The sequence below is a fragment of the Lactuca saligna genome, chromosome 5 (assembly GCF_052625555.1).
Source record: "Lactuca saligna cultivar CGN05327 chromosome 5, ASM5262555v1, whole genome shotgun sequence".
Classification (NCBI taxonomy): Eukaryota; Viridiplantae; Streptophyta; class Magnoliopsida; order Asterales; family Asteraceae; genus Lactuca; species Lactuca saligna.
This window is the reverse complement of record NC_136421.1, coordinates 299,441,058-299,457,245: the sequence shown is the minus strand read 5'-3', so window position 1 is coordinate 299,457,245 and position 16,188 is coordinate 299,441,058. Positions and strand designations below refer to the sequence as shown.

Sequence of the window (16,188 nt, the reverse complement as noted above, 5' to 3'; positions counted from 1 at the left end):
TTAAAGTACATAACTAGATTGAACCATGCATATATCAGGTGGAGGAATACTATAAGAGAAATAGTGCTTACAGGAAAATATTACAATGAGACTATGTAGTGCTCGAGCCGCCAGGTATGAAACTAATTTGTTATTTAATTTAATTCAATGTTAAAGGAGGTGAAGGATTCGTAAGTACGCTGGGTGTACATTGGGTACGTACGATGTACTCCTTGCCTGCGCGCCATCAAGGTGATCTCGGCGTATGTTGGGCATACTCAAGCCATGGATAAACCCTAATTTTTAGGGTTTGCACCCTATTTAAGGTCCTTAAGTCCCTCGAGTCCATCAACCTTTCGGCCTTTATTGCTTTTTAGTGCTAATCTCGAAACCTTGGCCATCTTGAGTGCATTTTTTAGCTTTCATCGAGTGTTTTGGTGTTCTTTGGTGGTTTTGAAGAAGAATGAAGTTTGAGAAGAAACATATGAGAAGAATGAGCTTGTAGATTCAGAGTTTGTGCATCATTTCTAGCCTATTAAAGTTATAAATTCTAAAACTAGTTCATTCTAAGCTTAGATCTTGACTTAGGGAAGATTTTATCATCTTTTGGAATATATGCTCTCCAGGCCATTTGAGCTATCCTTTTGGACTCTTGGGAGTACATGGCTTAAAAAAAATTGTATCTTAGATGTTAAGACTCAATCATGCATGTGTTAGTGACCACCTAAGAGAGTTAGAGGGCTTAATTCATGGTTTGAGTCCCATTAAGGCATGAAAGTGCATACGGTTTGCAACTTTATGGCTTAAAACAATATTATTTTATTGGATCTAAGTTTTAGACGTTAGGGCTTAATGGATTAAGTCATGGGTGCAAGTTTGGGCTGACTGGCCAGTACGTCGGGCGTACTCTAGAGTACGATGCGCATACTGGGCTAGTGCCCCGATACTGGATCGTCATCAGCATACATTGGGCATACAACGCCGCATGTACACAATCTGTGGACTTAAAAGACTTTTGGGCTCGAGTATTGTTGGGTTTTGACTTGTTTAGGTTTAGGCCTCAAGCCCACCTATTGTAGCAAGGAATGTGTGGGCTTTAGGCCATGTTGGGTACTCTTAGGCAATATTGGGCCTTAAAGGCCTTATAGTTGGGCTTGGACACATTCTTGGACTTGTATGGATTTGGGCCTTGGTAGGAGGAAGGCCCAATGAGGCAAGGGTGAAGAAACTCTTTTGCCTTAAAGTCAAGAATAAAGGTTTGATCTATCGGGTTAGAATATTAGCATAATTTATAATTAGGGTTTTATATTTGTGCCTTAGGGAGAGGATTTCACGAGTCATCCGCTGAGTGCGATTTGATACCTTCAGTCTAAGGTGAGTTTCACTCACTGGATCCGTTGGTCAAAGGCACCAATGTCGATCCACTAGTTTATGTTGTAGTATGATGGTTGACTTCGTGACAACTATCAGTTATGCATGTGTTTGCTTGATGAATTTGTGATTATTTGTTATGGTAGGGGTAGGGGTGAAATAGACCCATATCCGGTTGAAATAGACCAAAAGGGATTGCAAGCACCCAGATATGCTTGATAGTATCTGGTTGAAACATACTGAAGGGGAGTGCAAGCACCCAAATATGCTTGATAGTATCCAATTGAAATAGATCGAAGGAGAGTGCAAGCACCCAGAGATGTTTGGTTGTATCTTTATATGGTATGAGGTATTTTGAGGAACTCGTTATGCTTTGTTCTTACAATTTTAAGTTTATGTTTCGGGTACTTCCAGTTCGAAGAGGAAAGGTCCGGTCTTATCCCAACGTATCACCCTATGATTTTCGTATTTTGAGATTTTGGGATTTTGTACTTTGATAATATGTTACCATGATACACTTTTGATTGATTTGATATGAGTATCATATATTTTGAATGAACTTAAAAACAAATTTTTTTTTTATCATGATTGGATCCTTCTTAGTGTTGGATACCTGTGTAATATTATGATATGGTTGTATGCTTAGCTAGACTTGTAAGGTCTTTCTTTAAGCTTGTATATTTTTATGTTTTGTTGAGATGTTAATAAGATCTGAACAGATCGTGATACAAATAGGCATGTTGGGTTGATGACAAAATCAAAATAGGCTATGAGTCAAATAGGCCCAATTAGAATGATAGCAAGACCGAAGTAGGTCGTAAGCTAAAGATGCATAATATATTTATATATAGTTATTATTGTGATGTTTGTAATAATTTTGGGAATTAATTAAGTTTTGTGTTTATAATTGTGGATTAAGTGTTTCTAGGTTGTGCTTCTGGCAGTGACAAGGCTCCATCTTAACCGTGATGCATTCGCATCTCCTATGTTTATGATTTTAGACTTTCGTTATTATTGACATTATGATACTTTGTTTTTCATGTTATCATGGTATTTTGTGGTTGAAACAAATTGGCATTGCATCTTTATGGAAAATGGTTGTTTTACTTATGCTTTTTAAAGATAAAATTTTGGTTTGAAATTTGGGACGTTACATTTACGATCCAGATCTAAAACGCACACATCAAATAATAGTTCTTTAGGTAACAAACTTTGATTTGTGTCCACATTTAGGTAACAATGTTTTTTTTTTTTTCGTACACGTTTGACCAATAAACTTGTTTGACATGTTCATAATACGGTAATATCACTAGTAATTACCAACAATATTACATATTTTGAATAGTTCAAACAAGTTTAGTGGTCAAACGTGTACAAAAAACATGGTTACCCAAATATAGATAAAAAACAAAATATGTTACCCTCTTAGGCTATTAACAAAAAAAAAGTATAGTTTGAGAAAAAACAACGAGAACTTCCATTCAGGGCTCTCAATTTGTGAACCATTTGGAAATGCATATTAAAGTAAATAAGACGAGTATTTTGTAAAATTGTTTTCCTACCTACTTTAACAAATTAAGATAATTTCTACTACATGTTGATCTCTCATTAGTTTTGACACCTACTCTAAAAAGTTAAGATCATTTCTACCACATGTTGATCTCTCATTAATTTTGACACTTGTCATTTTATGATATTTTTGAAATAATCTACATGTCAAATTCTGATTCTTTTTGTTCATTTTTTAAAAATTTGAAAGGCATATAATACTTGGATTTATATATATTATATATGTAGTGTATTAAAGGCAATGAACATAATGATAACTTGCAATGAATACTTTTATTCCTTCTATATTTAACTTTATTTAAATTAATCTGTGTAGTATACGAGTTTAGGTTATAACTGAAAATAACAACCAAACAACTTGTAGGTATTTTCGTTATACGAGAGAATCGTGAGGGAATCCGAAGAAGAAAATTCTTATCTTAATTTCTATAATTCAACATGCTATTGTTTTTGGTTTCTTGTGAGTATGGGATGAGAGCTATTGAGCTAATGGTTGGTGAGGAGGAGGGGAGGTTGGGTGGTCCTTGTAATTTATAAATAATAACAAAACATAAAGATAATAAAAAGACAAAATAACTAAATTTATTTGCAAAATAAAACAATATTCTTTCAATTATTCCATCTTCATATCAGATGAGAGCTATTAATCGTCTTTGTTCTATTCCAAAATGAACACAATATTCTATGAATTAGAAAGCTGGCTGTGAGTCCTATACTCCTATTCTCTTCCTACATTTCTTGCAAGATATTTGTAACGCTTCTATGTTAAAACAAATTCCTTTATCATTTTGTCACATTTCAATGTATGAGTCAATCTGTTTATTATGTTATAAAATAGCATATTAAATATTCTATATTCAGTTAATGCAAAAGTACTTTTATATATATATATATATATATATATATATATATATATATATATATATATATATATATATATATATATATATATATATATATATATATATATATATATATATTCCTTTAAAAACTGAATTTATATTAATGAAAATCTTAGAATTCTAATCTCAACATCACTAGAAGGGATAAGATCAAAATTATTAATGTTAATTTATATAGTATAAATTTAATACAATACTATAAATAAATTTAGTCTAAACTTTCTATATATATATATATATATATATATATATATATATATATATATATATATATATATATATATATATATATATATATATATATATATATATATATATATATATATATATATATATATATATATATATATATATATATATCACATACATTTTGCATGTCAAAGAGGCCTCCGTAGGACTAGCTAGTTCATCTCACTAATTCTATGGCTTTCGCCGAGTTCATCTTCGTCTTACTTCTCAAAGCCTCCACCGCCCTTTCCAGTCAGAACATAACCCATCTATTCTCTGCCGTCCTCATTTTTGGCGACTCCACTGCAGATTCCGGCAACAACAATTACATAAATACCCCATTCAAAGCCGACCATCCCCCATACGGAGAAGACTTTCCTGGCAGAATCCCCACCGGCCGGTTTTCAAACGGAAAACTGGTGTCGGACTTTTGGGCGTCTCTACTGGGAATAAAGCAAACCATTCCTCCGTTCCTGCAGCCTAATATCTCCGATTTTGATATCCGCACCGGAGTGAACTTCGCTTCCGCCGGATCGGGGTACGATGACATGACGGCTCAGATTTCTCAGGTGATTCCTGTGACGAAACAGTTGTATTACTTTAGGGAGTATATAAAGAGATTGAAGAAAGTTGTGGGGATCAAAGAAGCCAATAGGATAATTGAGGGGTCGTTGGTGTCAATTAGTGCTGGAACAAATGATTTCACCATTAGCTACTACGATCTGCCTTCTAGACGAGAAGATTTCTCCATGGACGATTACCAGGATTATATATTGAAGAAGCTTCAGAATTTCGTCAATGTAACTCTCTTACTCTCTCTCTCTCTCTCTCTCTCTCTCTCTCTCTCTCTCTCTCTCTCTCTCTCTCTCTCTCTCTCTCTCTCTCTCTCTTCCTATGTCTTTATTTAAACAGTTTGTTTGATTTTGTGGTGGTGGTTGATAGGAGCTGTACAAGCTCGGATGTCGAACAATGGTGGTTTCAGGGCTACCTCCGATGGGGTGTTTACCGATTCAAATGTTGTCCAGATTCTCAAGAACATGTTTGACGGATCAGAACACCGATGCTCGAGTCTACAATCAGAAGCTCATGAATCTTCTGCCGCAGATTCAATCTTCTTTGAAAGGAAGCCGGATTATGTACGCAGATATCTACACTCCGATGACGGAGATGATCCGAAATCCACGAAAGCATGGTAAATTTGTGACATTAATTTTAATTCACATCAATAAAACCAATTTCAATTCATTTATTAATATGGCAACAAAAGGAGTAATTTTATTTATATTTTATAGTAAATATTTTAAAGAACATGAAATAATAAAAGTTTGAGAATACGATTACCAAGAGTGTGACAAGTAAGTTTGTCTTGAATTATTTTATTATCTAAAGTTTGAGAATAATCGAAAAAAGAAATTTTACAGAAAGGGTTATATGTATTGTGATATGAACAAAGTTTGGTACTCCAACAAACTACTTTATTTTATCTGCACAGTTACAAAAATTATCAAGTTCGTTATAGTATATTTTCATTTATTTGTTAGTTATATATATTATACTTATTTTTCTTTTTTTGACTTTTATATTTATGATATTATACTTAACTGTCTATTCAACATTCAACCATAATAATAGGTAACTTGTTTAAAAGGATTCCATTTTACCGAGATTTTTACCTTTTTGATTCGATTATCTATTTTTTCTCCTGCGACATTATAATGTTACTCCTTCATTGATTGTTCTATCATGTACACATGTAACAAGTATTAAATATTATAAATATTACGATAATTAAATGTGAAATTCATTTATTATAAAGAATATTACAATAATTCAATGTGAAATAATAATCTTCATAATAAATGAATTTTACATTCAATTATAGTAATATTTGTGATATTTAATTGTTATTATGTGCCCTAGCACATATTAGAAAATCCTAATAATAAATTATAATGGTTAATTAAGAATTTTTTTTCAATAAAAATATATTATAACAAATTCTCATATTACTTTAAGAAAAAGAAGATTAAAATACATTATTAGGCACTTCCTTTTTAATCTTTTAAAATGTGAATAAAATCATAAACTTCTAAGAGAAAATCACAAAAAACAATGAAAACAAGGTAAGACTTCTAAACTACCAATAAAAATATAACTTCTTTGAGTGTTACACAAAGTCAATTTTTGCATTGGACCCACCTTCTAAACAAATATTCATAATGCTAAAATTGTTGTCTTTTATTTAAGTTATTGTTTCAGTATATATCTAGTGATTTTATTGTTTCTACTTAATCATATTTTGATATATTTAGTGATTTTCTGTATTTTTAAATAAGATTTAAAAAAAAAAAAAATGTGTTTTGTAGGATTTACGCATACGAAAGTGGGGTGCTGTGGAACTGGGTTACTAGAAGCAGGACCAATATGTACATATCTTACTCCACTATGTACAAACCCTTCAAACTATTTGTTTTTCGATAGCATCCATCCAACTGAAGCTGCCTATCGTTACGTTACCAAAACCCTTCTCAATCAAATCCTCCGTCATCTCAATACCTCCGGCCATATTTTCTAAGTAAAATACTAAAAATCTAGAATAGACTTTCCTTTTAGGTTTTTCCTAAACAGAAATGGTTAGATCCAGAACAATATCTGTATTGTTTAATGCACAATAACTTACTTCAAATGTATTGCTTTGGAAATAGTCATTTCTTATTTGGAAAATTGTCTTATCATCATGAATATAGATTACAAATTAACTTTACGATTTGAATTACTTTTAAACTGTTGTTATGTTGGTTTTGCTATCCATTAATCTATAGAAGAAGGATCAATTGATGGTATGTTGGATCATGAATGTAAAAGTATTAAAATTTAGCAAGTTTTGATGGTTTTGTTGTAACCAACTAACAATTTACAATTTGTTGTTCATTAATGTCCAATATTTGCAAACTTTTGTTCAATAAATGACTTTTATGGACTTGAAAGAACTTAAGTTTGAAATATTAACATCTTGAAATATTGGGTGTTAATATACAAAAAAGAGAAATTAAATGGGTTAATGACCTAGGAGAGTAAAAAGGTTTTAACTTTATCTTCAAGGTATTTTTATACATATTACACCAATACGGTTATATATAACCGTTTAAAAAGGATAATAATATTTTAATTTTGTCCACATTAGATCGCTAAAGTTTTTTTTTTTGTACATATTGCACCACCATTGTTGTTATAACCGTTTAAAGAGATGTAATAAGGTTTTAATTTTATCCTCATTAGATCCTCTTTTAATATTTTTATCATTTAATCTAAATCTTATAATTTATATTAGTATCTACTTATGACTTCATCATTTCATCTTCTCATTTTAATCGACTATTCACCACAACCATGGTGTCAATTGAAATGTTACATAACAAATTTTTATCATTTAAAAGAACTAATAATAATCAAAGTCTTAATGATTAATATTATGTTTGGCGCGCAACAGCTAGCTGATAATTTAGTTTATTTTTCGGTCTTTTTTAAGTTGTAATGTATGACAAGTTAAAAAGTAGCCTATAAGCTAGCGTTTTAAGAAGCTACTTAGACTAATTTTTTTAACAATTTTCTTTTAATTTCCAAATATACCCTTTACTTAATTAAGAAAACATATTTTTTAAATACCATTTATGTCATTATATAAATTTCACATAGTTTATAAACCAGTGACATAGCCATGGTCAAAGTAAAGAGTATCCCCGAAAAATAATGCGATATCCCCGATAAGTAATGACGCGTCGGGGATACCCTATTGGCAGAGTCATTACTTAACGGGGATACCATATTACTTTTCGGGGATACTCTTTTACTTTGATCATGACTTCGCCACCGACTTATAAGCTATCTGGAATTTATATAATGACATAAAAGATCATTTTTTTAAAAAAATCTTAATTAAGTAAAGGGTAAATTCAAAAATTTTAAAAAAGAACTTTTAAAAAACTAGTCTAAGTAGCTTTTTAGAATGTTAGCTTATAAACTACTTTTTAACTTGTTAAACATGACAACTTAAAAAATATTGAAAAATAAACTAGTTTATCAACTAGTTGTAACGCACCAAACATAGCCTTAATCATTAAAACTTTGATTATTATTAGTTTTTTTTTTTTTTTGTAAAACTGACAAAAATTTGTTATGTAACATTTCAATTGAACCGTAGTTGTGTTGAATGAGCGACTAAAATGAGAAGATCAAATGATAAAGTCATCTAACTAGATACTAATCAAAATTGTAAAAGAGTTAAATGAAATTATAAAAATATTAAAAATAAGGACTTAATGTAAACAAAATTAAAATATTATTACCACTCTTTAAACTGTTATAGCAACCATGTTGTAATATATATATAAAAAAAGACTTTTGGGACCTACTGTGAACAAAATTAAAACCTTATTATTTTTTTTTAATGGTTATATACAAACATATTGGTGTAATATGTACAAAAAAAAAAAACCTAATGTGGACAAAGTTAAAAACCTTATTATCATCCTAGATCATTAACCCGAAATTAAATATCATCCTACATTTTGTTTCTATGTACAATCTTACACAATCAAATGGTGACATGTGTAATATTTAATACTCATTTAATGATATTTTTGAAAACCAATATTACAAATATCATCATTTAAATGGATATTAGGATTGGTAGAAATAAAATATAGGAAGATTTAATTTCTCTACAAAAAATCATCACAAGACAAAACCAATAAGTCTTTGAAACTTAAGAAATTTCATGTCAAAAGTCCTTTATTTGATAATAGAATTTTGATGTAAATGATACCCGTCGCATTGTGGTATCGAGTTTTCTAAAAAAAAAATGTGTTTGCAAGTGTATGATATTTGTCATTTGCAGTCAAAACTTCGTTTTGCTACCTTTAAGTTGATAAACACTTATACCAAAAAGTGATTTTTTGTTTAAAAACACAATCCCAAACACCCCTTAATCCCTTATCTTGCACAATATATCAGAAAAATTATTAGATTTTCCAAAATTTCTATTTAAGATGACAATTTTTTTTTTTTTTTTTTTTTTTTTGTGTTTATGACTTTACTCAATAACCAACCATGTGATAGTAGATGGATAAAACACTAACCGCATACAATTTGTATGATACAAATACAAATACAAATGGCAGCAATTTAGTTAACAAAAAAATCCATACACTAACAGCAAAACATTGTACAAATTACATACCACCACAAATATGTTACAATACAAATCAATAATTACTTCACTTCCGGCCACTCCCAGCCACAGCGGTTGCCTGAAACAAATCATCAATCCGAGCCTCAACATCTTCAAGGCTGAATTTAACATGTTTATCTGCATATTTCCCAATATCTTGAAGATTATAAAACCTCCCAAGAAAATTTCTGTAAGCAGGGAGCAAAGTTCCAGCTACTGAGATCTTCAGTTCCTCTCTCAACTGCTCATCGAATATGGCCCATGTTGATTGAGTTCTGAAAATGTCGTCAAACTGTGAATTGAAGAGTTTAAGTTTGTCCTTCAAAGCTTTCGAAGCAACATTTGAAGGTAAGTTACTGTTGTCGAGTTTCAAAGTGTTGAGAATCTTGTGCCATGAGCTTCGTTGGTAATTTACATGATGTTGTCTCACTTTTGATGTTTGTTTTCGGATCCAATCGTCTCCTAGAAGAGAACCTAATTCATCACCTTTAACTTTCTTCACGATGTATCTACCGTTGTTCATCATGAACACGGAGGATAGCGCAGGGTCTCTGTAGGTCTTGGATTTTGATTCTAAATTGTTCTCTAGAACTTCCATGATCCAAGAGATTTGAACAGGTAATGAAGATGAAGGCGATGGAGAAGATCCGTCGAGATTGTCGTCAAAAACTTGTTCTAGAGTTGGTCGGGAACAAGCAGCACGGAGGTAATTCATGACGTAACGGGTGATTGGATGAAGACCACCGCCGGGGACGGCGGCTTTGGCTGGATCACGGCGGATTAAATTCTCTAATTCAAGGAAGATGCCTCTGATTGATTCGCCTAATCTCTTCCAAACGCCTGTGGCTTCGTTTCTTAAGAATAAACAGTATTGATCGGAAAATAATACCTCGAATTCCGGTAATAGATCCTTCACGGCTTCGTATACGTCGAGAATTTTGAACAGTCTCTCTGGTGCTCTGCTCCCCATGGCGATTCCATTAGCGAAATTAAGCAGCTCCATGATGGAAACCCTACATACATCCATGAAGGAGAGATCGGCGGCGGCGGCGGTAGCGGAGGAGTAACCGAAGACGCGATCGCAAAGGCGTCGCTCGCTAGGGTAAAAAACTCGAACAGCCATGTTAATTGCTTTGACCCATTTCTCGATTTCAACATCGTTGTCGGCGTCTTCTAGAGGTTTACTCGAATTCTGTAACCCTAAAAAACCTAATCTCGAGAGGCTTTCTTCCAAAAACTCCCTCCGGCAGGTGCTGTAAGCAAGCGAGCATTCTTTTCCGTAGCCGGCCGCGACCATCCTTTTCGCGATTTCGTGCAGATCGTTGATTGTACTAGACGGAAGCGCCTCGATCGTGATGTTATAGTCCGACACCGGATGAGCCACCGGAATCTCCACATCATCATCGAATCCGTCATCTTCATCATCATCAGAATCTAAGTAACCACCAACACCACCTCCCACAGCGTTATCGGAAGATTCAGCGCCGCCACGTCCGATTAACAGCTTAAACTCTTCCTCAAGCCGAAACATACACTGCTGGAGCAAATCCTCCGCTCGGTCGAGACAAGACGTAACCGCCTTGTCGTCAGCCATCGCACTCCACTCACGAATCACGGCGACTAGTTCATCAACGTCGTCGAGAAACGACGAAGCGTCGGCAGGTTCAGCCCATATCGGTTGGTCAACCGTGAGGTATCTAGAGATCCGCCGGTCAATCGTTCTGAGTGTCTGATCAAGTGCGGCTCCGCCGTCGTTGCCGGAAAGACTTTCATGTAGCTTTTCCCTTAATCTGCCATCAAAGTTAGAGAATATTTGGAGTATATCATCGGCCATGGCATTATCAGTGTTTCCTAGAGTTTTAGCTATGTGACGAGCCACGGCAATGAGTTTCTCTTCGCCGGTTTCAGCCATGATTTACAATTGGGTTAAGGAAGTAGGAAATATGAATCAAAAACCTGTGGGTCATAAACTGGAAAACATCAATCTGGGATTTGTGCGTGATTTGTGTTGGGATTGATATTTCTTTAGTAGTTGCTGAAATGAAGAAATATCAAGGAAAACGCGGATGAAAACAGTGAAGGATATGGTGGGGGCCAAGGGAGGGGTGGGGAAGGAGGAAGGAAGAAGACTAGTCTGAGGAAACAATATTACATTCTTACCCTTTTTGTTTCCAGATTACTGGCAAAATGGAAACGAATTTTCATCAAAAAAAAAAATCCTAATACATTTCGTTTCCTGAATCGGAATCAGTCAAATTAATATCGTATATGACTAAATAATACACATGAAAATGCTAAATTATGTTGACTTTGATATAAAATATTAATATTTACTATGGAGGTCATGTGTTTATGGCTAAATAATTCACATATACAACATGCTTAATTATGTTAGCAATTAGTTATATTCATAATTGATTTGATTATAAAAACAAATTGTTTTGGTATTTGTCAATTTGATAATTCCATAAAAGATTTAATTGATATTAGTGTAAGGCATTCAACACAAATACATATGTACAAGATACCAACAAAAAAAAAATCAAAAGATTTATGTGTTTCTTGTGATTAGGATAACCGTATTATCTTCGCGGGCGAACTAGAAAAAATTATTATTGATATAATGATGAAGTTTACTATTTATATTGTGATTATATGTATAAAACTAGGTACATACCAAAAAAAAAAAAAAAAAAAAAAAAAAAAAAAAAAAAAAAAACTATGTTTAGATAGTATGAGACGTTGGTATTGCCATTAGGTGATTTTATTTTCTTCATATTTATCATTTTTGATGAGAGACATCTTTAGTATGTGTTAACAAGTAGTCTTCACAACTCAACAATCTCTCATCAGAGGTTGATCAACAAATCAACTACAAATTGAGGCATGTACCTCTCGTAAACCTAACATTATATAATCTCCTTTCTATTTAATTTGTCGTCTTCTCATCAGTCATCTCGAAGACAAGTTGAAGTTGAGCATAACTTCAACTTCTCTGTAGTCACCACTCACCAACTTAGTAAACATATTTACTGGATTCTTCGTACCAATTTTTTCTTCAACGAGACAACGACAATATATCATCACTGATAAACTCTCTAATAAAGTGGTAGGCTATATGGAAGTGTTTAATTTTACTAAGAAAGTATGGGTTTTTATCAAGAGTAGTTGCAATATAATTGTCACTATAAAGAATGATGTCTCCATTTTTCATGTCCAACTCTAATAGGAAACTAATTTAACCAGATGAATTCCTTGCCAACTTTTGCAATGACTGTGTTCTGCTTCTATAGTTGAAAGAGCAATATTATTCTAAAGCTTGTACTCCAACTAACTATTGTATCATTAATAGTGAACACATAACCTCTAGTGTCAAAAAATCCATCCAAGTATGTATTTTTAAGTCCCTCCAAGATAACCATTTTCTTCTAAAACACAAGGCAACATCATGAATGTCTTTCAAGTAGCGTGACAACCACTTGACTGGTTCACCATGATTTTCCCATGTTATGCATAGGCCTTGTGGCAAGTCTCGGTGCATTAGTAATGTATGGCCTCATGTATATTATAACATACATCAAGTTGGATATGAAAAATGAACAAACAAAATAGAAACTAGAATCTAGTTGACACTTTAGTAAAAATTAATCACAAAACAGAAACATATAAGGGGTGCACCTCTGATTCCAATATTACTATATGTTTAGACAAGTCAGTCGAATCGCGTGTATGTCTCATTCACGAAGTCGATCTATAAGGGGTGTATAAGAAAATTGCCTATAAAATGGCATTTGAATGTGTGTCAACTCTCACCCACCACTTCCTTGATCGGTGGAGGGTCGCTATCCGAACGAGTTTGATAAGACAATCTAATCCTCATTAATAAGTATAACGAATTATAAAGTAACTAAACATATTTTTATAAAATTACCAATCTTAGTTACTTGAGGAAAAATGTGAACTTGTATGCTAACCCATGAAATTACAAATTGCAATTTACGAGTCGTTAATGGAGCACATGTGGTTAACCGGCATACTAATAGGAACAAATAAAGAGTGGCAATGGGTGTCTTAAAAATGATCATTGATTAATGGAGTGTGTGTCGCTAACCAGCACATTAAAATGAGATGAAATAACATCGAGAGTACCAAGTTAATTTGCATGGTTATTCACATCTTGTTTTCTAATCCTTGGTATCCTAGTCACAAATGGAAGACCATAATTGAGATTAAACATGCCATTGAAAATTTCAATGATTCTAAAAGATCTAGGAATTTTGTTTAAAATTAAATTCATTAAAATTTCGTTTTTTGATGATGAAATTGGTAAATCATCATTTACCTACCTTTATATAATTTACAATTAGATTACAACATCCCTTTTCTAAGTTGTGAATTATTTAGTTGGATCATAGCATTAATATTTCATTTTGGGTGTTATATTGAGGATTATTCTTATCTAACTAAAACTATCTTTCTTCTATTTTAGATGTCTACTCCAACTGATGCTTCTGGTTCCTCCTCCAACAACAACAACTTATCCCTGTTGAACATCTGCTTAAAGGTGCATTTGGATGGCACCAACTACAATGATTGGATACGCAACATATAGATGACCCTTCGTTTCGAGGACAAGGAGTACATCCTTGAGAGACCATTATATGAGATCGATGAAGAGGAGGCCACTCCTGAAGAAATGGTCTCCTACAAGAAACACTATGATGATGACACAAAAGTTGTGTGTATCATGGTGGCGACAATGACTCCAGAATGGCAAAGTCACTATGAGAATTACTGGTCATATGATATGAACAAGGACCTTATGGAGAAATACCATAAGCTAGCTCGTCGAGAAAAGTACGAGGTGGTAAAATCCCTCATTACTAGCAAGATGACAGATGGTGAGTCTGTTAGTAGCCATGTCCAGAGAATGCAATGATACGTGTACAGGCTAATCAAACTCAATGTGAATTTGAACAACAATGAAACTACTTTGTCACAATTGCACAACCTCCTATGAACAATTGAAGCAAGAATGAAGGGAAAGGTTATTGCCTCCACTCCTACTAGTGCACCTGTTCTAGCCATAGGTCAAGGAAAAGGGAAGAAGAAGAAAGGTCCTTGAAATCATAACTAGAAGGGAAAGTCCCAAGTTGGGTCGTCAAGTACAGGACCCAAAGGGAAATCCAGTTCTAATGCCCCCCCTATTTCTGATCCGAAGGAGGTCACTTGCTTCTATTTCAATGATAAGGGGCATTGGAAACGAAGTTGCCCAAAAATACTTGCAGGATATCAAGGATTGCAAGGTTAAGCCAACATCGACATGTATTTATACTATCTTATTTAATAACTCATCATATTCTCATTCTTGGGTCCTTGATACAGGATGTGGGTTTCATATTTGTTCTGATTTGCAGGGGCTAAAAAGAAGTGAGGATGTGGAGCATGGAAGGATGAACTTGATCATGGGGAATAGGCGATCTTCCCCGTCAGAGATGACATGAAACATCATTTCATTTCATGCTTTATTTAAAGAAAGTTTTAGATATTCTTTTAATGATGAGAATGGTTCTATTTCTTCTTATAAAAATGGTGTTTTTTTTGAAGCTTTACCTTGTGATGATGTGTATGAAACCGAGATTATTGTAGACAACTTAGGAAATGGTGTTTTTCAAATTGATTCGTCTAATGGTATAGACAAAGCGTGTTTGTGGCATTGTCGTCTTAGACACCTTAACAAGAAACGTATGGCTCAATTCAAAAAGGATGGAGTGTTGGAATCATTTGACTTAAGGTCATATGATACATGAGAATCTTGTCTATTAAATAAGATGACAAAATCACCTTTCACTGGTTCTTGTGAGAGAGGTGAAGGATTGTTGGATCTCATACACATATATGTGTGTGAGCCCTTCATATCCACCATAAGGGGTGCAAATCGATTCTATGTGACTTTTACTTATGATTATAGCAGATATGGCTATATCTACTTAATCAAGCATAATTCAGAAACCTTTGAAAAGTTCAAATAGTTTAAACATGAAGTCAAGAATACATCTGGCATGAAGATAAAGATGATTAGATCCGATAGAGGCGGTGAGTATCTTAGTTTCGAGTTCCAATACTACCTCAAGGAATGTGGCATAGTTTCACAATTGACACCATCTAGAACACCACAACTTAATGGTGTGGATGAGTGGCATAATCAGACCTTGTTGGACATGGTTCGTTCCATGATGAGTCAAGCTTCACTTCCAATCTCATTCTGGGGGTTTACCTTAGAGATTTCCGCCCACATTCTTAATTTTGTCCCAACAAAGAAATTTACCAAAACACCTCACGAGATGTGGACAGGGAAGGTTCTCTCATTAGCACATATTAAGGTTTGGGGTTGTGAAGCTTTTGGTAGACAAGAGACTCACGAAAATCTTGAACCTCAAAGTGAGAGATGTACTTTCATTGGCGAAGCACAGAAGTCCTTTTGGATATTTGTTCTACAGACTTAGTGAGAACATGGTCTTCGTAGCATGAAGGGGAGTCTTTCAAGAGAAAGAGATCATACTCAAAGAGAACAGTGGAAGTACCATTGATCTTCCATAAATTTAAGAGTCAATGATAAAGGAACTTCTAAAAATGGTAGGGCTCAACCTGAGGATGAAATTCCAGTTGAACCAATTGACAAGTCATTACCTCTTAAACGTTCGAGTAGAGTTAGAAAGCCACCTGAGTTTTATGGTTTCCATATTACTATAAATGGTGATACATTTATTAGTGACGGTACACTAGTAAATTTGGATGAACCAACTAACTCTAAGGAAGCCATGGCAATCCCTGAGTTAGGTAAGTGGAAAGAGGTGATGGACAACAAGATCAAGTCCATGTATAACAATCAAGTTTGGAATTTGGTTG

The 16,188-nt window shown here is 33.6% G+C and overlaps 1 protein-coding gene and 1 pseudogene across 1 annotated transcript; one reads left to right on the top strand and one right to left on the bottom strand.

The window, feature by feature from the left end:
* The first annotated feature begins 4,189 nt into the window (after positions 1-4,189).
* LOC145048351 (GDSL esterase/lipase At2g31540-like) lies at positions 4,190-6,813 on the top strand. The gene is made up of 3 exons (XM_078996810.1): positions 4,190-4,849; positions 4,992-5,241; positions 6,416-6,813. Exons 1-3 carry the CDS (start codon positions 4,244-4,246, stop codon positions 6,622-6,624), a joined length of 1,065 nt encoding a protein of 354 aa, XP_078852936.1. The 5' UTR covers positions 4,190-4,243; the 3' UTR covers positions 6,625-6,813.
* A 2,419-nt stretch (positions 6,814-9,232) lies between these two features.
* On the bottom strand, positions 9,233-11,369 carry LOC145048348 (exocyst complex component EXO70B1 pseudogene; annotated as a pseudogene).
* Between the last annotated feature and the right edge of the window lie 4,819 nt (positions 11,370-16,188).

What these genes read in the sequence shown, in the direction of transcription:
- LOC145048351 (XM_078996810.1), top strand. Translation starts at nt 4,244, where the DNA reads ATGGCTTTCGCCGAGTTCATCTTCGTCTTACTTCTCAAAGCCTCCACC. An exon ending in AGCTTCAGAATTTCGTCAAT is followed by an intron (nt 4,850 to 4,991) that starts GTAACTCTCTTA and finishes GGTGGTTGATAG; the next exon opens with GAGCTGTACAAGCTCGGATG. An exon ending in CCGAAATCCACGAAAGCATG is followed by an intron (nt 5,242 to 6,415) that starts GTAAATTTGTGA and finishes TGTGTTTTGTAG; the next exon opens with GATTTACGCATACGAAAGTG.